The following is a 26,561-nucleotide window of genomic DNA, read 5'->3' as shown; positions in this document are numbered from 1 at the left end:
CTATTCCCTATGTCCGCTTGTCATTCTGTCTCCACTCCCGTCATCGGGGGCCATTCCCTCCTCCACGTTTCCTTCTATAGTAGGAAGCAGGGCTTCTTGGGCTTCGTCTCAGGAGGCTCCAGGGCTGCCAGGATGGCCTCATCAAACACGTTCTTCAGTCCCCGCTGAGAGAGAGGGAGAGAGACAGGGAGAGGGAGAGAGAAACAGGGAGAGGGAGAGAGACAGGGAGAGATAAAGACAGGGAGAGGGAGGGAGAGACAGGGAGAGGGAGAGAGAGAGAGACGGAGAGAGGTGTAGGGAGAGAGACAGGGAGAGAAAGAGACAGGGAGGGAGAGAGACAGGGAGAGAGAGCGACAGGGAGGGAGAGAGACAGGGAGAGAGAGATACAAGGGGAGAGAGAGGGAGACAGGGATGGAGAGAGAGAGACAGGGAGAGAGAGGTGTAGAGAGAGAAAGGTGGAGGAGAGTGAGGGAGGTGGAGAGAGGAGAGCGAGGTGGAGGAAAGAGATAGGGAGGTGGAGGAGAGAGAGAGTGGGGGAGAGAGAGGGGGAGGGAGGGAGGGGGAGACAGAGAGAGGAGGGTTAAGTGTATATGAAGATGGTATATGAAACTGGGTCTAAAAGTTGGCCTGTCTCAAGGAATTTACCTATCTCAAGCCTTGCCTCTTGCCACTTCCCTCCGAGTTTGAGATAGATCAACTGATCATTATATGATATTCTGTACCCGCAAAAAACTAAAACAAAAGGCTGGCTGCCACAAAACAGTCACATCTAGAGACCTCAAAACCTACTCTAGCGAGGCCTTTAACCTTGAACTGGAGAGCCTGGACTGGTCAGATGAACTCAATGGTACACTGGTTGAAGAAACATGGCTTGGTTTCAAAACCAAATTCTCAACAATACTAAACGACATGGCCCCCCTAAGAACCACCAGGGTAAAAAATCGCGCTGAGCCGTGGATGCACTCCGAAATACTGGCCGCTATGAAAACCAGAGACAAAAAATGCTCTGAGTTTCGTAAAAGTCAGTCAAAGCTTACTAAAAGCACGAGCAGTGAACTCCAAGCCCACGTGACTGAACTCAAACTAGAAAGAAACAGACTAAGAAACGACGTAAACTCCATGATCAAAACTGCAAAAAAGAATTTCATCAATGACAAAACTGAGGAAAACAAAAACAAACCACGTGAACTTTGGAAATTACTCAATAATCAACTAGGATGCAGTAAAAAACTTAAAACCAGATTCTCAAACATAAACATAAAAACGGACAACACGCTCATCACAGACAAGCTGGATGTAGCCAATTACTTAAACATTTTCTTCACAAACATAGCCACAACACTGGTAAACAAACTACCCTCCCACTCAGGGCTTTATGGGGTAGAACACATAGTAGCTTACTACAAAAACCTAGGGGTCCGCAAGGACGACTTCAAGCTGGAAATGGTAACAACAGATGAGGTACTCAATAAACTGAGCGCCCTCCAACCTAACAAGGCCACTGGCCATGACAACATCCCCTCCAAATTCCTCAGAGACTCAGCAGCCGCCATCACCCCAATCATCACACACATAATAAACCTCTCCATAAAACAGGGACACGTCCCCAAGGACTTCAAAATTGCGAGGGTGACCCCTCTGCACAAAAAGGGCAGCAAATTAGACCCAGGCAACTACCGCCCTGTTTCTATTCTCACCTCCATCTCGAAAGTCATGGAAAAAATAGTCTACGAACAGGTCGAAAAGTACCTAGCGGAAAAAAATCTAATCTACGAATTCCAATCTGGCTTCAGAACATCCCACTCCACTGACACATGCCTTCTCTATTTGAATGACCACATCAAACAAGAGGTGGACGCAGGCAAATACTGCGGCATGGTCATGCTGGACCTACAAAAGGCCTTTGACACGGTCAATCACTCCATTCTGATTGACAAGCTAAAAGCAATTGGTTTTGATAGTCTATCAGTGAGCTGGATGCAATCCTACCTTGAGGGGAGGGAACAGATGGTGGAGGTAAACGGTACCCTATCCCCCCCTCTCACAGTGAGCTGTGGTGTTCCACAAGGAAGCATACTAGGACCGCTACTGTTCCTAATTTATGCAAATGACATGTCGTCAGCTTGTGACTGCAACTTGTTCCTGTTTGCGGACGACTCAGCCCTGCTGGTCTCTGACAAGAACAAGTTACAGGTTGAAAAAACCCTCAGCTCGGAACTAGGCAGAATCTGCATATGGCTCGCTGATAACAAACTATCATTACACATGGGCAAAACAGAGTCCATTCTCTTCGGTTCAAATAACAAACTCAGCAAGACCGACGGCTTCTCAGTTACAGTGGGTGACAATATTGTCACAAGGAAAGATGAAATTACCTACCTGGGTTCCATCCTAGAGGCTAATCTCTCCTGTGACAAAAAGTCAACCAACGAACTCGATTCTTGTACCGGATCTCCTCTCTGGTAAACAAGAATACCCTGAAGACTCTGGCAGGAGCACTCATTCAGGGGTACTACGACTATGCTTGCACCTCATGGTACCAAAGCACCTCAAAGGCGCTAAAAACAAAATTACAAACATCTCAAAACAAACTGGTCAGACTACTGCTTGACCTTACTCCTAGAACCCACCTCACCCCTGCCCACTTTGACAACCTAGGATGGCTTAGAGTAGATGACAGAGTACAGCAACTTGCAATGGGCCTGGTCTACAAGATACACTACACGACCAAGGTACCCATGTACATGGCAAAATACTTCCCAAAGGTCAGTGAATACCACAATCACAACACCAGAGGGAGCTCCACAAATCATGTTAAACCCAGATTCGGCTCAAATAAGGGACTAAACACGTTTCGCAATTATGCCACATCAATGTGGAACGCCCTACCCAAAGCTGTAAAGGAATGTGGATCACTACCCACTTTCAAAACCTCTCTCAAGAGACACCTACGGGAGACTGCAATTCAACACTGGCCCCTGTAAATATCCTAACCCAACCCCCTCCAATGTACAGTCATTTACCTAGTATGGTTTTGTCAATAGTCCAATGTACAATTTTGTTTGTTTGTACAGAGTCTCCCCCCCCTCAATGTACAGTTTTGCTTGTTTATACAGTGTGCCCCCCCCACCCCCAACCACCTCCAATGTAAATTACCCAGTATGGTTGTCAATATCCCAGTGTACCCAACCCCCCCCACCCAACCTCCTCCAATGTACAGTTTCTACGTCAAATGTATATACTCCCTTTTCTTGACTCCTTCTGTATCACAAACAGTACTGTATTTGCAAATCTGGTATGTCATAAATGTATAGATGTAGCAGTACTGACTATCTGTATGTCATGTATGTCATATATGTCCTGATGAATTGAAAATGGGGGACCCTGGTGTAAACAAGACGAAAGTCTTTCTCTGGTCTGCATCCCCTTAACAATTGTGTGTATTGAGCTGTACTGTATTGTACCCATTCTGCAATCTGTTAATAAAGTTTTCAATCAATCAATCAATCAGTCCCCTCCGCCTTCCAAACCAATCCATCCTGCCTCAACCACTGCCGACCCATCTCCAATCTCCCCTTCCTCTCACCTCCTCTCCCTCTTCAACCCCACCTGCTCTCCGACAACTTATTTGAAGGCATCTTGAAGTAACAAGAGAAAACCAAGGCGTTTTTAAGTGAAAAAAGATTACATTTATTTCATGGGCAAGTTCTATGAATAGAACATGATTGAAATTTTAACTCTCGGTGTCTAGTGTTCTTCGAGTTCTCAGTCAAGTGCCTTGGTTTTTCTCTTCAAGAGATGTTCATACCTTCTACCAAAGAGCACCTTCTTTTTATTGCTGTTAGTTTCAAGAAGCTCTCCTGTTCCATGGTCTTTTAACCTATGTCAACCTCTTTTCTATCTTTCATTCTTGGCAGATTTAGTCAGTAAATTGTGAACCATGACATGAAGGTATCTTTTTCTCTTAACCTGCTGTAACTTAGCCTTTCGTTTTTGTCATCCGTTTCTAATGCATTATGGCAGGAATAAATCAAAGTGAAGCTTATTGAATGAATGAATGAATGAATGCAAGGACTGTAAGCCGTTGACCCTAAAATCACTGCTCAGTGACATTCATCCACTCTGTGCCAATCTTCCCTTTCATAGCTAAAGTAAAAGGGCTTTTCTTCTGAGGATAAACTGCACAGCCTCTCCACACTATGTTAGTACTTGTGCAGCACAGGAGATAACTGGAATGTAAAGCGCTAACATTTCTACCGCTAACTATGTGACTGGGAGACCGCAACACGTTGAAAACGGTGCACAGAGGGTTGAAGCAAACGCTTCGTCATATTGGAGTAGCTTCCTTGCTCGCATAATATACTCTTGCTGCAGGTATTGCGTTTAGCTGTATTCCATCTTTTTGTGAAGCTCTTTTGTGAAACTTTGGTGCTGTTAGCCACCGGCCACGGTTAGCCATGGTCCAGCAAAAGTAAACAAAAGAGTCTGCTAACGTGGTTTGCTGACGCAACAAGTGAAATGACGTTTGGTCTGAGCAACAGGTCCTGGCAGTTGAGTAGATTTTGTTAGGTCAATGTAGCCACTAGGGATGGCTACCGAATTAGGTACTTTTTAAAAAGGTACCTACCGAATCACGTCGATACTACTGAGTACCGATTCACGTGAGATCCGTCGGTGCCATATTTCGGTACAGTAAAAAATATATGTATAATTTTAACTTTTTTTTTCTTCACGTCAACGTTCACACGCACAATATATACGCTTACCTAGGATTTGACTTGATTAAACAACAAAGCAGTCGGGGCAATGGCAAGCCGAAAAACGGTCGAAAGTGTGGTTATTTGAAGTTTGGATTTTCTTTTTCACAACTGAGGTAGGTAGATTACATTTTTAGAGACTAAAGTACCGGAAAAAAGGTACCGTTGGGTACCGGTATCGATTCACAGGTACCGTATCGGTTCAAATGTGAACGGTACCCATCCCACTAGCCACTGACCTATATTATATGGTGGGGGGGGGGGGGGTTCTTTTTCCAGTTCACACACATCTATTTTTAGTCACAAATGCGAGTGAAACGCTCACACTGTCGAGCCCGGCCTCCTTGACCTGAGTATTGTCTTCAATACCATGAGCCATAACATCATGCGCACCAGACTCCCAAGACCTTGGTATTGAAGGCACTGCATTGGGTTGGCTCCAGTCCTACAGTCCCTCACCAACAGATCACACTTTGTTTCTCTCAATAACCACTCCTCTGACACATCCAGTCACACGAGGCATCCCCCAAGGCTCTATACTCGGCACGCTCCTCTTCATTATCTACATCTTCCCTCTTGGTCAGATTATCCGCCATTTCAACCTGAACTTGATACACGGATGACACGGCTATATATATATATATATATATCTATACCTCAGCACCAAATCCCCCCCCCCCCCCCACAACATGTTCAAGAGTGACAAAACACAACTGCTCCTCATTGGCTCCAAGTCCACAACCCCACACCCTCCGCTGACAGCAGAACCGTCTCCCCCTCCTCCCAAGCAAGCAACCTCGGCATGATTCTCAACCCCACCCTCTCCCTCGATGCTTACATTTACATCCACCAAACTGTGAAATCCTCCTCGTACCATGTGCGCAATACTGCAAAGATTCATCCCTCCCTCTCAAGCCCTGCAGCTTAAACACTCATCCAAGTCCTTATTTTCTCCCGTCTTAAAACTATTGCAACTCACCCTCCAGGACATTGGCACCAGGCCCGTCAACAAGCTCCAGATGGTAAAGAATGCATCTCCCTACCTTGTAACCCACATCCTGGCCAGAGCTGAATCGATTTCTCGAGTAACTCAAGTTACTCTATTACAAATCATCGAGGCACGATAATTACTGTTGCACAACACGCTTCCGCTTTGGAAGGCGAAGAGATTTTAGGGGCGGATTGCAAAATGGAAGAATAGAGAGAAAACGAGACCCTAGAAAATGCCAGAAATTGTCAAAGGTTTCAACTTCAACTTACTTTATTTTCCTTTCAGAACTTCATTTGTGCAGTGGTTAAAAGAAACATACAGTCACAATACATAAGACACTCACCACTATAAAAAAACACCAGCTTCGTTAAAACTACAGTAAAAAATACCACTATAAAAAAACAGCAACTACATTAAAACTACAGTACTTAAAGCATGATATATTAAAATCCATGTGGAGCAGTTCTCAGGGATTAAAGCAAAAAAAAATCTCCTGACTGAAATTTTTTTCAGGCCAAGTCATATTCTTATTTTAACCTCCACTGTATTTCTTTTTAATAGCGTTGGCGTTTTAAGGGAGCCTACTTGTTTCGGTTTCGCCGATAATCCAATGTACAGTTACCCCCCCACCCCGCCTACCCAACCCTTCCCTCCCCAACCACCTCCAATGTACAGTCCCCCCCCCCCTCCACCCAACCTCCTCCAATGTACAGTTTCTTCGTCAAATGTATATGCTCTCTTTTTTAGACTCTTATTGTATCACAAACAATACTGTGTAAATCTGGTACGTCATAAATGTATAGATGTAGCAGTATTATCTATCTGTATGTCATGTATGTCATATATGTTATGATGAATTGAAAATGGGGGACCCTGATGTAAACAAGACGAAAGTCTTTCTCTGGTCTGCATCCCCTTAACAATTGTGTGTATTGAGCTGTACTGTATTGTACCCATTCTGCAATCTGTTATAACAATCAATCAATATTTAACCGATTGCAGAATGGGGTACAATACAGTACGGCTCAATACACACAATTGTTAAGGGGATGCAGACCAGAGAAAGACGTTTGTCTTGTTTACATCATCAGGGTCCCCCATTTTCAATTCAGTGACATTTATGACATGCATGACATTGACATCATGACATTTATGGCATAGGGACATACTACAGGTATATAGTACTGTTACATTTGTGACATATACGATATGCAAATATACAGTAATGTTACCCATTTCCTGACAGAGAGAATATATACGGTGGGGAGGAGATTGTCTACAGATACACCTGTGTGATGTTGCTACGGAGTTAAGCTAATAAACGTATACTCACAACCACAGCAGGGGACTCACATATTGTACTGTGAAGTAACACGACAATGACAAACGTGTTGTTTCTGTTTTTCTTTTTGACATCGTTGCGGCACACGGAACAAGTTAACTCACCACTACAGCCCCCAGTAGCGCTGCCTAGCCAGTCTCTTCAAACGTCCTCTCCTCTCGAAACTTTTTGTTAGGTGGTCCCGCTCATCCTTTTCATCTGAGAACCCCGCGGTGGGTTCTCTTTTTAGTGGCCGGCTTACTCCTTCCATTTAACAGACGCTATTAAGCTAACGTTAGCTAATCGGTATATAGCAGCGAGTGCAAGCAGCGTGGTGGCTGTGACGTTGGTAAACAAGCAGTTGACGCGTGAGGCTGCAAAAAAGGCGACCCGTCTCTCGAGTCGCTGAGTGATGATGACTGCTTGGCGCGATAGGGGAAAAAAAGCCCTTTTCCATATTTGGCGCCTCTGATTGGCTCAATTTTGTTTCAATCTGTATGCATCTACAAATCATGCAAATACTTCCGTCAGACTGCGAATCAAATGGACGGATCTCCCCAATCAAATTGACGGAAATCCGTCTGGAGACGGAATGCTTTAATGCATGAGTTCTATACAGTAAGTCCTTGGGGGGGGGGGCATTTAACTGTATGAGTGACTCTAATCATAATGTTATCTCCCCTCCTACTGTATAGACAGTGGCATTCAGGGATGTGTCTTATCTTTTCAGATGGGGATCCTTGAGACACAATCTAATCAAACAGGGGTCCGCAGCGCGCGCACACACACACGAACATGAAACGTATTCAAAAACGTATAAAAAAACGCCACAAATACACTAGTCTAACCATGGCCTTTAAGTCTAACGCACATGTATCTCCCCTGTGCCCCTCCCCTCACCTGTGTTAGAGCAGAGCACTCCACGAATTTTACGGCCCTGAGGTCCTTGGCTAGCTTGTCGCCGCTCTCTGAGCTCAGGGGCCTCTGCTTGTTCTTGGCCAGCTTCTCCACCGTGTTGCTGTCGTCCCGCAGATCCACCTGGGTCCCCACCAACAGGAAGGGGGTCCTGGGACAGTGGTGGGAGATCTCTGGCACCCACTGGATGGAGAGATACATATAAAATATATACATATAAAAAAGCATTTTCTCTCCACTTTCTCCACTGAGGAGAGAGAAAATAGAGTGAGAGAGAGTGCGATATACTGTAGAACAGGGGTGTCAAACTCAATTATCAAGGAGGCCAAAAATAAAGATGATTTCGCGGGCCGGACACATAATACCTAAAATGGGTTTTCCAGAGGTCACCAGCTTCATTGGTCATTTTTGTTTATCTATTCAATTTGTGCATACCAGCTCAATATGTTGTTGTAAATGCACTTTTGTTCACATAGAAAGCAACCCTCATCTCTTTCTACCGTAGCTTTCACTTATCTTGCGAAAAACCAATAATTTCCATGGATTTGATTTCAGAGTAAGTGTGATGAATTAGCAATAATCCACTTGATAACAGATTGAGTCGTGTGAAACAAGATGACTGACAAGCTTTTAAAAAGAGAAAGTAAATAAAAATACAAGGTATAACTGAAGGCTAAATACTGAGACCTCCTCCAATGGTCAACAAAAGCAGAGTCGATGCATTTCTATTCAATAAAGAGTAAGACATGATGCAGATTAACGCTCTGTGCGTTTGCTTGAAAAGTCGAAACATTTGTATTGCTGCCTAGTGAGACAGAGGTGCGCTTGATTTCGATCACAGGCCAGTTGAATTGCGCCCGGGAAAGGCAGCGTGCCAGAATTAATCGATAGGCGAATTCGGCCAGCGGGCCTCGAGTTTGACACATGTGCTGTAGAAGGATTAGGTTTTACAATACGTTAAAAAAGTGAATCACTGAACCTCTACGGAGGAGAAAAGGGAGCTAGGCAGCTAGGCCCAGCTGAGTCCTCACTTAGTTTAGATGAAACTTTTTTAACCATATTAACACATTCGGCGCCAGACCCGAGATAAGTCGGGTTAACTCGCCATGCGTTGGACGCCAGACCCGAGATATCTCGGGTTTCGATTGTTTTTTCTTTTATTTGATATTTTTATTCATTATTCATCCACTGACCTCTGTGTTGCCATAGGAAAGGATTTTGAGATCGCCAAAGATGGCAGTGTCGCCCACCCTTTGAAACCTTATATCTCACCCTGTGTTACAGGGCAGACACACCAGTCGCGCTCCAAGGCAGGCAGGCGGGCGACCAGTGCTTCACTTTCGCTCCCATGTTAACGGACATAGCTGTGCCCACCGGCCGCAAGCGGGCGCGCGACTCGTGGGCTGGAAGCAATCGTTTTCCCTTTGGTTGGATTCAGAGGTGTGCGCTATGGGCATTTTCACAGAAATACACTCGATATCTGAATTATTACCACACTATGTTGTTCAACCAGCTAACCAGCTGTCTGTATCTTTCCCAATACAAATAAACCATATTACTATACTAGTACAGTCACACTGATCATCATTCTAAAATTAATTCTAACCAATTATATAATAACTGGTTATACATGCAAAATGGACAATAGAACACTGGAAGTGGAAATCTTAAAAAAATCTTCAAACGGGGACTGACTTCGCAATAGACTAGTAGGGCTGTCGCGGTATGACATTTTTTCACTGCGGTTGTGTGTGTGGCTAATCACCATGGGATGCGGTGGTACCGCACTTGTGTATATATATAAAAATAAAAAAAAATAAGTTTTCATTTTTATTTAAATATATATATATACACACACCTGTATATATTTTTTGTATTATTAAGACATGAGAGTTTACCCGCAATCGTGATTAGAAAATTATTCTAAGGTCGTAGGAGTCCCGAAACTATTTCAAACATGTTTGATAATCTATCCATTTGTCCCTCAACATTGTAGAGCATCCCACCAATGGAACTCAATACCTCAAACAATTAGAGTGTCAACATCATATCATTCATTCAAGTGCAGGGTTAGGGAATGGCTCATTGATAACCAGAATTGTCAACACTGAGGTGTCTGTGTGTGGATATGGTGCGTTTGTCTATGTCTGGGTCCTTTAATATGTCATGATGTGCTCTGTCCTTGTGTCCATGACTGTATTGTGACCTGTATCCCTATTGTATGTCTATGTGCTTTTGTTGTGTTTTTATTCTAATGTTATTTATCTTGATTTTATTCTGTTTTTATTGCTAACCCTTTTTCACACAGGATTTTTGCCTGTGCCTTCTGGCAGGGGGACTGCCAATGGAAATTAGCCTTTTGGCTAAAATTGGGTGCATTTACATTTGTAAAATGTTTTATTAACACTTTGAGTGCCACTCACGAGATTTCTCGGTTTTTTTTAGGTGGTTGCATGCCACTCACGAGATTTCTCGGATTTTTTTTTTTTTTTTTTTGCGATCTGAAAAATTATTGCATCACCCGAGCCTACCCGAGTATAGCCGAGGGGCGCCGGCGATCACTGTGGAAAAAAGCGCCCCCTGTCGTCTCCCAGATGACATAAGTGATTTTGGAATGGACTCAATGAAAATGAATGGGGAAAAAAATCCGGTACTCCACATTTTCCAGTTCACTGATCCAGCCGGGGTTACTAGAGTTCATTCTGGAGCCTCAGAGCCCCGTGGATCATGGAGTTCTACTGTATCGCGTTGGATCCATACACGTATCGATTTTTTCGAATGGTGATCAGGAATTGGAATATACCAGTTGGATACCATCTGATGTCAGGTAAGGACTCTATGTTATCAGTGGTAGGATAATCAGAGTAAGTTTGATGAAGTTATAAGCTGTTTTGTGAAATGTCTTCTTTCGGTTTCACTGTAAAAGTCCGTGAGGAAATCAACGGAGCGATTATCAGTGCGCGGCCGTAATGTGCGTGCGTGCACGTATAATATTGATCATCTAGCGTTTATTTGAAAACGATTCATAAAAAGGCCGACGAATATCAACGTTGTGGAATATTCCACTAAAAGACGATTTTCATAGAATGCTCCAGAATGAGCTGTTTTTTATATCAAAACAGGGGCTTTTCTAACTGCTCTGAAACGGCAACGACGCGATAAAAAAACAATCTGCCTTCACAGCACTGACTGGAAAATAGTCTTTGATAATGCGATGGGCAGATTAGACACATAGCCATAATTTAAAACATAGATTAGGCGATATTAACGTTAACATTGGCGCCGATGGTGGCATTCAAGCGGTAAAACGGAAAACCAGGCGTGGCGCTGAAAGTGTTAATGTACGCTGTCCCCCTTGATCAAATAAAGTAAACCTAACCTAACCTAACATTCTGAAATGTGATCAAAGTAGATTAGGGTGTTGCCTGCTCCTATAAGAGTGATGCGTTGTGGGATATATACAGTAGGTCTACGCAAGCAGCGAATAGTCAGTCACACATCCCTTCTCCAAACTAACGTTATTTGAGCGAACATTTAACGTTATAAGTAGGGCTGTCAGTTTATCGCGTTAATTAGATTAATTAATTACACAGCAAATTATCGCGTTATGAAAATTTACTAAAAATTAAAAGAAAAATGTTTTTTTTATTTTTTATCTCATTCATTCCATAATAACGTAGAATACACATTTACAGACTTTTTTAATATTATGGTCCATTTGCATGTTCTTGGTATCTGATTCTAGGGACATCTATGGATCTCAGGGAATGTATTCCCAGTGTCAGAAATACTGTGTCTGTTACTAGGCTTGAGTAAATTGTAATGAACCAAATGAGAATATCTCTATAAAAAAGAAATCTTTGACTGTGAATAACACCATGCTAAAATTGACCAGACCTGAAAAATCTAAGCAAATTAATAAATGGAAGATGATTAAACAGAAGGTTTTGTAGATACAGTACTGAATTCTGCCATGGGTTAGGGTTAGGGTTTTGAAATTTGAAATATGATTATAGAATATAGAATATCAGGCATAAAATAGTTATGCGATTAAAATGCAATTAATTAGATTAATTAATTACAAATCCTGTAATTAATTAGATACATTGTTTTAATCGCCTGACAGCACTAGTTATAAGTAACACTTTTAACGTTAGTGAATTTTAATGCACATACATAGCTAGTTAAATATCACAACTTGTGTCATTGTTCATCATTGGGGAAACTAGCCAATTAGCTAATGTTATAGATAGCGAACGTTAACGTAAGGTTATGTATATAACCAAGTTCTATGCGTTATGGTGACGCTCAGCATCATACTTGCACTGTACTTCACTTCGTGCACGTGCACTGAATAAAAAATTCCACCATGTACCTTTACATCCCAACATTCGTCTGGCCACACCCCCATCCGCTTACCTTCATAAGCAGGTGTGTGGTCACCTACTCGCCTCCTTCCCAAACTTTCACCACAAGGCGAGATCAAGGGCCGCAGCGGCGTCTGATGCTGAGCGTCACCATAACTCATAGAACTTGGTTATATACATAACCTTACGTTCTATTTCGTTATGGATCTCGCTCAGCATCATACTTGCACAAGGGAGGCTGAGCGAGAGCCATAGCCCAACAAATTTACCCCGCTGAGGCCCCCCACAACCATCAGACCGGGGAGGACCAAGCCCCGCCGACCCTCCCTAATGGAGGATACCCCCCCTATTGGAGGCTTACGGGAGGGAGACGGATCCGACCGTGCGAAGAGGAACTCAAGCAACCCAACGCACAGGGTGAGCAGACCGTGGCTTGACCCCACGACTACACACACGCACAACCCGCATGCCACCAGGGAACGAACGGAAGGAACAACCTCGTTACTGCCCCCAAAATCACGGGGTCAAGAGCAAACCCAACCCCGTGGCAAGGCTGTAGCAGTGGAGTGCGAAGGAAGACCCAGACCCACCGAAGGGACTGGATCCCCCGGAAAAAGGGGGCCCGGAGAGGTCAATGACGCCAGGCATCAAGACCCCACCAGGCGGTCACTCAGTGACACCGCTCCCCACATCGCCAGCGTATTCGGATAAGGCCCCTCCAAGAGTGGGCCCTTTCCCCCCAATAGCACACCGCCTGGCACACTGACCCTGCAGAACAGGCAGTCAAGCATGGCCGTAAGCACTCAAAAAGGTCAACCAACGGAAGCAGGCAGCGCACCGGGGAAACCAGGCAGCAGGCTGTAACCTGAGCCTGGAGCATTGCGGACGAGACAGGCGCCAAAGGAGTCTGTTTGTCAGCTGAAAACAGCCCCCCCGGCGGAAGGGGCGTATGCTGGCGTTGTTGATCACCATGACAAAGCCTCCATCAAAAAAAAAACACCCAGAGGGGTCGAGGCAGACATGATTGGCAGACGTCATGAACGTGCAGGGGCACACTCAACCGGGCAACCCGGGAGTTGACACTGCTCCAACATAACAGGGAATCAACTACCCTCTCGGTACAGACGGTGGTTGTTCCTATAACCCCTCAAGAAAAAAGGGTTATCCCAGGCCTACGGTATCAACAAAACTTTACTTCGGACCGGGCCCGGCGGCTCGGGAAGCACACAGGGTTACCAGAGGAGGTCCAGAAGACCACCCCAACAGCCCCCTCTTCGCCATGCGTGAGAGAGGAGCGAAGAAAGGAGAACCAGCCCCTTATGATAGTGCCAGGTACAAAAGAGTACCCAACAAAGGGTCTCCAAAACGCCTAACCCTGTGACACCCGGGCCGACCCGGCATGTTCCCCCCCGAAAAAAGCCCAAGTCCCTCAGGGTACCAGAACAGCAGAACTGCATCCCCGGCGGACAACGGGTTAACTGACCTGGACCAGCGTGACCAGAACCAGCTAGAGATTGTGTTCCGGAAATAAATGACTGGTCACTCCAGTATGCCAACCGCCTCGCCGATTTCCCTTGGGGAATTGGCTTCCGTAACGGTTCCCACACCACCTCCGGACAAAGGAGCACGGCCATCGGCCTATCAAGCCGTGGCACGCCCTCTCTCATACCGTCGACCAAACCCGCCACCCGCGTGACTGGCACGTAGGCGGGGGTGCGTTTGCGACTGCCGCCACCGCCATGAGCTCGGGAAACAAAGCCTGCAGTTCCCCCTGCAGACTTTCCTCCACCGAGCCTGCATCCCTCACATACAGCAGGCTACCACTGGTCAAGGAGCCACACTCCGATGTGGCTGATAGCAGGGCATCCCGCCGACGAGTCAGAGGTTCTTCCCCAACGTCTTCGAACGAGGCGCCCCAAGGAGACATCTCACCCCCCTCCAGTGTTACCTGGGCGGGCGGGAGAGCTGTCTCCACCGGGCCTTCAAATAAGAACCCGTCCGCCTCTATCATGTAGTCCTGTTTCCATCGGGCATGTAGAGACCGACGCATCCTCACCTGGCTCCAGCAACTCACCAAAACCGGGCCGTTCGCGTCTGCAAGCCACCATCTTGCGACGGGAGCGAGCCGACACAAAAGGTTTGCGTCTCAAATCCCCTGCAACCAAGGGAACCGGCCGCCCAACAGCGGACGATTCCTCGGAAACAGAGGAACCAGAGCCGGAACCAGGCCATCGCACAGACGACGGCACCGGTGCACCAGCTCCTTGGAGAGGCAAACTACCCATTGGACGCCTACCGGGCGTGGCTGTCAACCACGAGAGAGGTAACAGCCCCGCTCCAAGACGTACGACGGAGGCGGAAATGGAGAACCGCTGGTGAAGAGTAGCGTTGTGACAACGACTCCCCGAAGTAGACATTATGACTTAGGTTTTTCTATCGAAAATATGAGAGAAGAAAAAAATAAGCACAATGTAAACACGTCTCAACTTTCTTCAGCTAACAACCTCGTCAAGTGGGGATCTACCGAAGGCACTTCCTTGTGGTGAAAGTGAAGAAGGAGGCGAGTAGGTGACCACACACCTGCTTATGAAGGTAAGCGGATGGGGGTGTGGCCAGACGAATGTTGGGATGTAAAGGTACATGGTGGAATTTTTTATTCAGTGCACGACACGTGCACGAAGTGAAGTACAGTGCAAGTATGATGCTGAGCGAGATCCATAACGAAATAGAACTAATGTTTGCAAACAAAGCTAACGTTATCCAGTTGACATTACAGATCATAATATCTATGATAACGTTTCTATATGAATTGAAAATGGGGGACCCTGATGTAAACAAGACAAACGTCTTTCTCAGGTCTGCATCCCCTTAACAATTGTGTGTATTGAGCCGTACTGTACCCATTCTGCAATCTGTTAAATAAAGTTCATTCATTCATTCACGTTAACTAAGTGAGAGTAGGGAAACGTTGATGTAGTCAGAGTGTAGCGGGAATGGTAGAGAGAGGCAGCACTTAATTTGCGTGTAACGTTTGCAAACAAAGCTAACGTTATCCAGTTGACATTACAGGTCATAATAGCTATGATAACGTTAACTAACATTAACAAAGTGAGAGTAGGGAAACGTTAATGTAGTCCGAGTGTAACGGGGACGGTAGAGAGAGGCAGCACTTAATTTGCGTGTAACGTTAGTCAATAACATTAAGAATAGAGAGCTGCAAACGGAAACAAATGCCCAGTCCTTGAGAACGGTTTTCTGGTCTACTGATTGATTGAAAACTTCATTAACAGATTGCAGAATGGGTACAATACAGTGAAATGTACATTGGAGGTGGTTGGGTGGGTGGGGGGGGGGGGAACTGTACAAGCAAAGCTGTACATTGGATATCGACGAAACCATACTTGGTTCCAAGAAGAGGGTCCTGTATATTCTTGGGTTAGGTCATTTACTGTACATTGGAGGGGGTTGGGTTAGGACATTTACAGGGGCCAGTTTCGAATTGCAGTCTCCTGTAAGTGTTCTTTGAGAGTGGTTTTGAAAGTGGGTAGTGATTCACATTCCTTTACAGCTTTAGGTAGGGCGTTCCACATTGATGTGGCATAATTGCAAAACGTGTTTAGTCCCTTGTTTGAGCCGAATCTGGGTTTAACATGATTTGTGGAGCTCCCTCTGGTGTTGTAGTTGTGGTATTCACTGACCTTTGGGAAGTATTTTGACATGTACATGGGTATCTTGTATCCGTCACCACATTACAGTACAGAAGTCCAGCTAGTTATAACAAGCAAGTTACATGACCGGCACTTCGGCCCGGGAGTGTTAGGAGAACGCTCCCCTGTACTCTACTACGGTTCAGATTAATACAGGAAAAGGTATACATTGGGTGCTCGACTCCGGGATATGAAAATAAATCCTGATTTCATCTGCGAGTTGTAAACTGTATGGAAACGTGAAGTTAGCTCATGCTACTGGAAAACGGACACACGAGGCAATCTCGTCATTAAATTAACAGAGTTAAAAATGATATGGGAGTTTTTTTTCTTTTTTTTTTTACCGTTGTCGCGGTTGTTTGTTATCCATCCGTGGGTGCCTTGACACACCGTGGTGATGCGGTTACCGCGACAGTCCTAAGACTAGGCATTTACAGCTGTTCCAATGTAAATGTGCTTTCCTCCATGCACTTTCGCCCGCTCTGAAGTCGGACTCTGTGTGCTCAGCCGGCTGGTGTGTCTACGCTGTTACGGTTAAATCCCTCCGGGCGCTAAATTTAGACGTAGCCGAGTAAATGGCTTCATCCGACCACTTCGAAAGGCATCTGGCACACTCAATCCATAAGTTGTGCCAAATTATGTCCGGGACCAGATGGACACAAATACTGGAAATCGCGACCAGATTCTTTTTAGAATACCCCCTGACATCAATTTCAGCTTGATCCAACAATGTTTTCATATCGATCCAGCTGATCAGCGTCTGTAGGGTTCAACATGAACGCCGTTACTGGCCATCAAAGCATAACCCCCCCCCCCCCCCCCCCCCATTCATGCATTCATGATGAAACATAATACCTATTATATACATTTGATTTGGAAATAGTAGGGTGTCCAGGCAAGAAATGCCAACGCTTATAGTAGAATACACGTAGCGCCCTATAACTCAGCTTTTCAGGAATTATCCCGGATCACTCCTAAACTATACTTATATTCACCACGGGATACGTATGCACCACGCGAACGTATGCATGAAAAAATTAGCTCTCCAAACATAGTGACGCACAGTGAAAATATGTTATGGAAACGACACACACACCTTCTCTTTGACATTCTCGAAGGAGGAGGGCGATACGACGGAGAAACAGACGAGGAAGACGTCGGTCTGGGGGTAGCTAAGGGGCCGCAGCCTGTCATAGTCCTCTTGACCTGTAGGGGGAGACATAACACTTAAATGAACAACAACGTTTACAACTTACAGATTGTGAACAACAAGTCACCAGGAGGGGTACATCTCTGGCAGCTATGGGTCAGTGGCATTGTTCGTCAAGAATAGTAGGGTACATAATAGTAAAAAGACAGTATGTAAGAGGGAATTGAGACATCTGCTTGTCCAACATTGCCCAATAATGTTGCCTAAAATGTTGGCCAGTGTTATCACCACCAGCAGAGCAACAAGGAGTAGGGTTCAGTTTAGCAATTCCTCCACTGGCTTGAACAGAACACAAAATACCAGAGGGATTAATGGCTGCCTCGAATAATAACAGACGATATGTAGGGAGGGTAACTGCATGCATAAGTAACAGCTATCAGCGTTAGCTGTCTCACCAGTTTGCAGGCCTGGCAGCATTAGCAGTTATCAGCGTTAGCTGTCTCACCAGTTTGTAGGCCTGCTAGCGTTAGCTATAGCAAGTGTAACCATCTACATTCATATTGATGTCACCGACGGGCAGCGCCTACACATAGTTGCGGCGTGGTTCTGGATGGTTTCATGCTTGTTGTATCTAAAAGTTAATGGGCCTTGTTTATCAATATTTCTGTATGTGTAAAAGGTTGAAAAGTTGCAAAACAGAACCGCACACACATATTCTGGGAATGTCAGAAAATAAGAAATTATTGGGAAGGAATAGGAGAGACAATAAACGGAATAATAGGATACGAAATACCCCACAGGTTTGGTGCTGTATTTAGGGAATCTGACGCAGGAAGATATACAGGGGGAAGACAGATGATATATGATAAAGATACTACTAGTGGCAACCAGGAAAGCAATAACCAGACTGTGGTACAAGGAAGATCCACAGACTAAGGATCAATGGGTAGGAATAGTTGAGGAGATACAAGAAATGGAGAGAATCACATATGCTGAGGTTACAGGATGAGAAATTCAAATCAAGATCGGAAAAATGGGAGGAATATAAGACAATTAGGAACGACACCACAGAAGAATGAAAGGAACTAATAGAAGAAATGTAAATGTAAATATACAATGTAAATACAAGGACGGTCAATGAACCCATGTCATATTTTGCTTTTCTTTTGTTTGTTTTGTTTTATTATGTCTGATGTTTTGTTGTTTGTGTGCATATGTTGAAAAATGAATGTTCAAATTCAAAAGAAATGCACATACAAATTTAAGTAAAAAAAAAAAGAATTGCAAAACAAAATAAACTATTTAAGGATTTTAATCTAATTTGAATTGGAAATGAGTTTAACAGTATAGTATGGTAAAAAGGGGCTCTATAAAGCTGTGCTAGACAGTACTAGTTTGAATTGAATCTTTGTCTTTCACTTGTGTTTACCTGCTGTGTCAAACAGCCCCAGGGTGTAGGGCTCCCCTCCGATCATCACTGTCACTGCATAGTTATCAAACACCTTAAGAAGAGGGAGAGTGAGAGGGAGAGGAAAAAACAAAATAGGAAGTAAAACTTTGCTCACAACATTTCTTTTGACAAGTATTTTGAGCAAAAAGGAAGTATAATCAAAGTCTGTCTGAAGAGACAAGTTGGTTCACTCCACTGTGATCTAGATAACGGGGACTAACAAGACCTATCTCTTTGATTCTGTATCTAAGAATCGGACATACATATCATTGTTTTTGCAGTATCATATCAGTGTTGTGTCCAGATCCAGCTGAACTAGGCTCGCCTAGTCCTGTTCTTTCATTTACTGATACACAGAATGGGTAATGGACAAATTTGCAGTCGAAAAATGCGTCCCCCCCCCCCCACTTAGATCAGCTTCAACGCGGTTTCTGCCACAGAGTCATCGGTTACCATGGCAACCGCTCACTGCAGCAACTCCCAGCCTTTTTGGCAGAGACCGTGATTAATTTAAAACGTCGTTAAAACTCACACTTCACCTCAGAAATGCAGTAAATTATAATGTTACTCAACATAAAATCACATGACATTTTCTCTGAATACATTCGTTTTTCATTGTTTCTGCCGTCTGTTCGCGTTATGGGTTCCCCCTCAGTGCTCCGTCTCCTCATTACATAGACCGTCTCTGGCATAATTACCTCCATCTTTATGTCCCTACTGTGGAAGTTCCCTTCAAGGCCTTTTGCCCCCCCCCCCTCCTTTTCCTCTCCTCACCTGGTCGTCCCTCCCTTCCCTTTTCTCCCAGAAAGCTTAAAAGGCGAATCCACAGAATGAGGAGGGGGTGCTTGAGCCTTTCTCCTGGCCAGAAAAGGTAAAGTCCTACTGAATTCCTGATCTAAAATGTATTTGATTAGTAATGTTTTAACAATAAATTCGTATGAACTATGAAGATTTGACCACACACATGATTAACCTCTCACCTCACTATGATGGTTTGTCTGTTTGGAAGTGTATGTATTGTACAGTATAGTATGTGTGTGCGCGCGTGTGTAAATATGTGTGCGTGTGTACATGTGCGTGTGCCTGTCAGAGGAGGGTAACAGGTTTCACCTCATTCCAACCAGTCTCAGGGATTCTTGTGAAAATATCTCCCTTCATAAATCTCTCTTTCCACGACGACCGCACGCATTTCCACAACCAAATCAGAGAAACCAAATCATCCAACCCTCTAACGATCCATTAGCCCCTGAGCATTTCTCCCTGTCACTCGGCCATGACGGCTTCCCGCTGGGCTGTAGGTCATGACGGCGCCATTCAGATGTCTCTCTGTGACGGCGCGGAACAAGGGGACCTATTGAGATCCACCCCGACTGCGACATGTTCCTGGCAGCCTCGGACGGCAGGGATGTGATCAGGAGGAACGACACGCAAAATAATGGGAGAGAAACGGAGGGGAACACGACTGGGAATGCTGTGTCAATGGAACAAGAATAATAATAATTCTTTGTAATTAATATCCAAGAAGGTTTTTTAGTTGCTTGTTTAAAGTAAAATAAATTCTTATTTACTGTACTTTGACTTCCTATAAAACAAGTTACTAGCTATATTTTATCATCAAAAACACTCCACAAAACTTTTTTTCTATCTACATAATTTCATTCAGAATATTTTCCTATGCATTTTTGTGGCTTGTGCCATCATCTTGCATATCCAATATTTATTTTGCAGGTGGGTCGGAGGGGAGCTTAATATCTTCTTAATATCTTCTTATCTTATCTTAATATCTGAAAATGAACGTTTCGGTGTAAAGGATCTCCGCTGGAGACAAAACGTTAAGCAAGAGTGGCGCATGAGAATTTCTTCATTTGTATGTGTATTGAGAGTCTAGCTGGAGACAAAGGACAAACAACCACCGTTCTGCCTCGGCCAGTCCTTCGGCAATAAGGCTCCACAACAGTGGGCAGGGACTGCTGCCTGCAGCCGAAGAACTAACGGCAGCAGAACTTGAGAACTACTAGGAATGTCTGATCTCCAAGTGTGATAACGAATGATGTATATCATGCCAGTTAGGGTACCTTATATATACACTGCACCTGTGTATACTGTATACTATACTTACTCATAGTATATATATATTCAGATTCTAAGTGTTATTGACCATATTTATTGTAATGTATAGGGCATACAAACCCTCATCTGCACCTTTGATTACACTGCCTACTTGCCCATATACGTATATTCAGAGTTCATTATTGTTTACACACACTGCCTATTTTTTACTTTCCTACTGTTCTATAATTTTATTGCCTATATTTATGTCTTCTACTATTACCATGCCCATAACCCCCCCCCCCCCCCCCATGCTGCCTGAATTTCCCCAAGGGATCAATAAAGGAATATCTTATCTTAACATTCCAAAGTCACACCATCTCAGTCTCCCTAGTCTCAAATATATCATCCCTGATGTATGGTAGAGGTGAAGCTAGGGCCTTCACTGCTGCGCTGTTTAGTACAAAATAAATATTGTACTAAAAAAAGCTTGATGTGGGGGTCATCTCTGGTTATTTCGTTTTTACTAATGATCCACCAACACTGCCGTCCTAAGCAATTTCACAAAAACAGCGTCTAAGAAAAACTAGGCCATACGCCATGGAATCTTTACCCTGATCTTCTACATGTGTCCAAATTGGGCCTTAAACTATCTGAACATCAGCCTCATAAATCTTTTATTTGCTAAATCTCCAAATCAGCCTCATAGCCTGCTGGTCCGTCTCCCTGGGCTCCAGCCTCCATTCCTTCTCTGTACAACCAACCACTTCCTTCTCCAAATCAGCCTCATAGCCTGCTGGTCCGTCTCCCTGGGCTCCAGCCTCCATTCCCTCTGTACAACCAACCACTTCCTTCTCCAAATCAGCCTCATAGCCTGCTGGTCCGTCTCCCTGGGCTCCAGGCTCCCTAACCTTCCCTCTCCCTCCCTAACCTTCCCTCCCCAAGTACAACCACTCCCTTCCATTTCATCATTCCCAGCCCCTCAGGCTATGGTGATGTGCAATAACAGAGCATACGGCCTGGATATTCGCATTTCAAACATGTCTAGTCGTCATGCCTTTGTGGTTTTGTGGTCAAGGAGTCTAATTTTGCCAGGATGTATTGGGCTATAGCCCACATGCCTGCTTCAATGTGCTACACTTCGCTCTCTGTAGCCTGCAGATACCTGTTTTGATGAAGATCATGACTAGGCCAGAGCTAAACTAAATGAGTGTCAGGGAGAAAGGAACCCAGGCCTTTTTGGATGGCGTGTCTGAAACTCACAATTTTTTATGTTACCTTGACGGAAGTCCTATACCTAGTATAATAATAATAATAACCAACAAATTCGAAGTGACAACAACAGTCAGTCAAATAGTAAGCTAATCTATGGTTGTGGCAATCTAAGCTAAAGGCTACTCGTATTTGGTAAGAAAAGAAGGAAGAAAGGAAAGGAAGCAAGGAAGGAAGGGTGTCCAGGTGCATTATAATGTGGCCTTGCAGGAGGGGATGTGGGGGGGGGGGGGTGAAAGAGAAAATCTACATAAACACTGAGAACAAGCCTCAGACTTCAACCTCTGGCTAACTGCAGTGCAGGGCAACCCTAGGTCACCTGATCGCTTAATCTTAATGTAGTTGCCTTGCCTCTCTTTCGCACATCACACATTCACACTCACGTACAGAGGTACTAGGCGGTTCGAGTTTAGGCATAAACACTGTGACACGTTGGGACACGGTGCAGAGGCGAGGCATGGAAACACACACACACACGATTATAATGTTTGGACACAACCCAAGATCAGAAAAGAAAAACCACACCAGGGAGGCTGCTAGGAATCCTAGACTGAAAACAACACGGTCCTATTCCTGGCCTGATAAGAGACATCTAGCCTAATTGTAGCCAAACAAGATTAATAATTGTATGTTTAAAATGACGGTCAGGAAATGGTTGGGGGTGGAGAGAGAGAGAAAGAAAAGAAGGGGGAGAGAGAGGGGTAACGCTGAGTCAACACTGTTGGTTCTGCAATTCTCTGACCCAGCTCTGCTGACTACAGAGCAGAGGAGGGGGGGGGGGGGAAGAGAGAGAGAAACTGCAGCATATACATCAGTACAAGATATTGAAGGCCAGGCCTACAGCTTCCAATTAGATGACTTGACTACAATAGTCAGCCATTTCCTGATTGATGCAGAAGTCAATCTTTGTAGAGTCAAGACAGCAAAGCTTACCGTTTTGGCCCGCAGGCCTAAATCATGAGCCGAGATCATATGAGTTAAGTTCCTCTTAGCTCCTCACACATAGAGACACGTGCACGCAAGTTGCGTCTATAGACCCTTTCTAACATGACAACATCAACATTCTAAATAGACCCCTTTGTGTTTCCTGTCGCAATGTTTGTTACTACAGTTGCGGACAGGAAATAAACAGGGGACAAGGCTGTTCCCCTGGCAACGGAATAGCAACAGAATACTTCTGAAAAGCCATATCAATTTATATCAAAGTATACAGCACAAGTACAGTACAACGAAAAGAGGTTTGGCGTCCAACCAGAGTGCAAATGTAACGGTAAAGTGCAATAGTAATATACAATGTACAGGTGATTAAAACTGTGTATAAAATATATAAAGTAGTAGTACTACTACTACTACGTGTAGTGCTAATCAGATGTTGTAATATAATGTAACAGTGATACAGGTACAAAGGGTTTCCTCAGTACAACTGACAGTATGGTGGCATTCGTGACTAGTTTAATGCCAATACTGTCCAGGCAGCACATGATCTGTGGGCTTTCGTGACAAACAGAGCTGTAGTCAGACTGTCAGAGTTTGTTTATTAAGGTATCAGTGACAGCTATGTTAGCTCCACGGTTGCTAAGTAACTTGTGTTTCTAAGCGCATGTGATTCCAGTGTTCCATTGTTGGACATCTCACTGCGGTGATGTTACGAAGGGGTGGTCTAGAAAAACAGGGCAGCAACATGCAAAAACTCTACCAGAAAACATAGTTGAAATACTTTATCCGGGCACTATGACAACTGGTCTTAAAGATCCTCTCTGCACACGTTTTTTAACACTTTAAAAATGTTGTGTATTAAATATATATTGAACAATTGTGTTTTGTGTTGGTTTTTCCACCAAAAATAAATAAAACAATAAACTACTGAAAATGCCCTCATTGAAAATGCAAGGATCTATGCACGCCCCACCCCCTTATGTCTTCCTCGCATAGATCACTAGACAATAATACGAGTTTCACTTTAGCATTTCATGTTAGCAGAACAGCATTTCCTGAATGACAAGTGTGGCCAGCCGGGCAATAGCGACCATCATAGGTTCGCAGGATTAGTTGCATCACACAAATGGCTCGGATTTTGAGGAAGTACACCACATTCTAGTGGAAGAATGTGAAAAGAGTGCTCTGAAACTTCTGTACAAATAACAATCTGTATAGTCAAAGTCATGCCTCCAAGAGTAGTTAACTGTAGTAAAGAAAATATATTATAGGGGGGAGGGAACCTCTAATGAAAACGCTTGGGAACGCTGCCCAGTAGTGTGTTCCTCTCTACTCACCGTGGGGACATACTCCGAGGGGAACTTGTTGGTGGTGTAGGAGATGAGAAGGCACGTCTTTCCTACCGCACCGTCACCCACCACCACACACTTTATGGTCTGCATCTGGGGGGAGAGAGAGAAGGTAGAGATAGAAGTGTAGGAAGAGGAGAAGAGAGAGAGAGAAGGGGGAAGAGAGACAGAGAAGAGGGTGTATAGGGAGAGGGGAAGAGGGAAAGAGAAGAGGGGAGAGAGAAGGTAGAAAGACAGAGGGTGTATAGGGAGATATAAGGTAGAGACAGAAGTGTAGGGAGAGGGGAAGAGAAAAGGGGGCGGGCAGAGAGAGAGATTGATTGATTGAATTGATTGAAAAGTTTATTAACAGATTGCAGAATGGGTACAGTACAGTACATCTCAATACATACAATTGTTAAGGGGATGCAGACCAGAGAAAGACTTTCGTCTTGTTTCCACCAGGGTCCCCCATTTTCAATTCATCATAACATATATGACATACATGACATACAGATAGACAGTACTGCTACATCTATACATTTATGACATATCAGATTTGCAAATACAGTACTGTTTGTGATACAAAAGTGTCCAGAAAAGGAGTGTATATACATTTGGCGTAGAAACTGTACATTGGAGAGAAGAGGAGGTAGAAAGGGGGAAAGGAGGAAAAAGGAGGTATGCTAAATGCTTGTGTTTATCTAGGTCTGAAGATGAACTACTGAAACAATGTACATATGGGTGTTCCTTTTTCTGTCATTCTTGCTGAAACGGTCTCTGCGCCAAACAAGAAGACGGGGACCAAAAATCTGTGGAAAACATTAACCCTTTGCGTACTCTCAATGTATTCTGACTTGGTTTGGTTAGACTACAGCCCCTGGCCCTGCATACCGATTGTGAATAACCAGCGGCAAGGAGAACGGAATGCCGCGGCTCCTGATAACTGGAGTGAGTGTGAGGACAGTGAACCGAAAGATAATCCACACAGAGGTGGCTGTGTGTGGCAATGTTTACGACACACTGGCTAGCGATCCTGTGACCACGCAGATGCTGAGTAATACACGTACGTCTGGCCATCAATTAATTAAGGGGACAATTGTAAGGAGATCTCCGGGGAGCAACTTCATAAAGGTGCCTTTGTTCTGGACGTTGCTAAGTAAGCATGCAGTTCACTGGCTATCTACAACAGTGCCATTCCATTTCCAAAGGTTGTCTATTCAAGAGGAACACCACACATTCAAGTAAAATGCACGAGGTCTACACTTCGTCTACATAGGCTACATAGCTCATTATCCAAGTTGCCCCTCACCCCCCAATTGACCAGGGCCCAGTCTTGCTGAGGGCCTGGGGGCCACATGACCTCAAACTCTCTGTATCCTAATTTAGTAGTGGTATGACAAATTGACAGCCGATGCTGATGCAACTGATCATGATAACGCTATTCTAAAAAGAACCAATCATGTATGACGAAGTGGTATGTGACCAGCGAGAGCTAATTAGCTGTCATTTCGCTAACGTTAGTTGCAATGAACCCTAGCAAGTTCAGTTAACAGTAGCACTTCAGATTGCCTGGCCAGTGCTGTAAAACAATTTCCGTATGGCCAGTTAACGTAGCTACACATAAGAGAAATACATTTAGAAATCAATAATTTCGTCATGTTAAAGTTCGCTTAAATGTGCATTGTCGAAGAACAGCGATCGGGACGTAACGTTAAGTCAAGTAACCGCTGTTACGTTACACAGTAATCAGCATTTACAAGCAAGTGTACCACAGAGAAGGTAACGTAGCCAGTTAGCTACATAAACCAGACACGCCCATAACAAATGACCAAAGGCCTGTTAAAACACAATTGAAAACGAACATGACAAAAACCAAACCCCGAAACAAACGGATTTAAAGTTAATGTTAGCGTTTACGTTACATGTCAAACAAATAATCTTTAGCTAACTTTCCAGTTGAGGTTCAACATTGGCTTTGGCTTACCGAGTAGCTAGCTAGCTAACTTCAGCGACGTCAGAAACAGTAGCGTTTTGTTTTGACAACTGCCAGTGAACTGCTGGATTTGCTGTCAACAACTAACTTTAACTGTGTTAGGTAACGTTCTCTTGTTACCGATAGTAGTCACAGTAACCACTCAAGTTAACATTAGCCAAGGGTCGCATTTAGTGTCCCGTTTGTTACGTGCCTACATTTCAGGGTTTAAACAAATCACTTTGAGATTGTGACAGCTCCCTACCTTATCTGTCCTCCACCACGGGCACTGGAGTGCTAACGTTAGCTAGCTGCTGCTGAAGTTGGTACACATCCGCGTTCG

The 26,561-nt window shown here is 44.3% G+C and overlaps 1 protein-coding gene across 2 annotated transcripts; it reads right to left on the bottom strand.

Moving 5' to 3' along the window:
• LOC311227798 (cell division control protein 42 homolog) lies at nucleotides 1–26,561 on the bottom strand. Of its 2 annotated transcripts, none has more exons than XM_084313616.1 (6): nucleotides 26,484–26,561; nucleotides 24,253–24,357; nucleotides 18,638–18,710; nucleotides 17,155–17,264; nucleotides 7,970–8,167; nucleotides 1–164 (listed from the first exon to the last, which is right to left on the bottom strand). In XM_084313616.1, the coding sequence occupies exons 2-6, from the start codon at nucleotides 24,355–24,357 to the stop codon at nucleotides 75–77; spliced, it is 576 nt and encodes a 191-aa protein (XP_084169742.1). In that variant the 5' UTR covers nucleotides 26,484–26,561; the 3' UTR covers nucleotides 1–74. The 2 variants fall into 2 exon arrangements, with proteins under 2 accessions (XP_084169742.1, XP_084169743.1); XM_084313617.1 differs by lacking the exon at nucleotides 26,484–26,561 and adding an exon at nucleotides 26,231–26,452.

The sequence above is a fragment of the Notolepis coatsorum genome (genome assembly GCF_963971535.1).
Source record: "Notolepis coatsorum genome assembly, chromosome: 4".
Taxonomy (NCBI): Eukaryota; Metazoa; Chordata; class Actinopteri; order Aulopiformes; family Paralepididae; genus Notolepis; species Notolepis coatsorum.
This window is presented reverse-complemented; position numbering and strand designations above follow the sequence as displayed.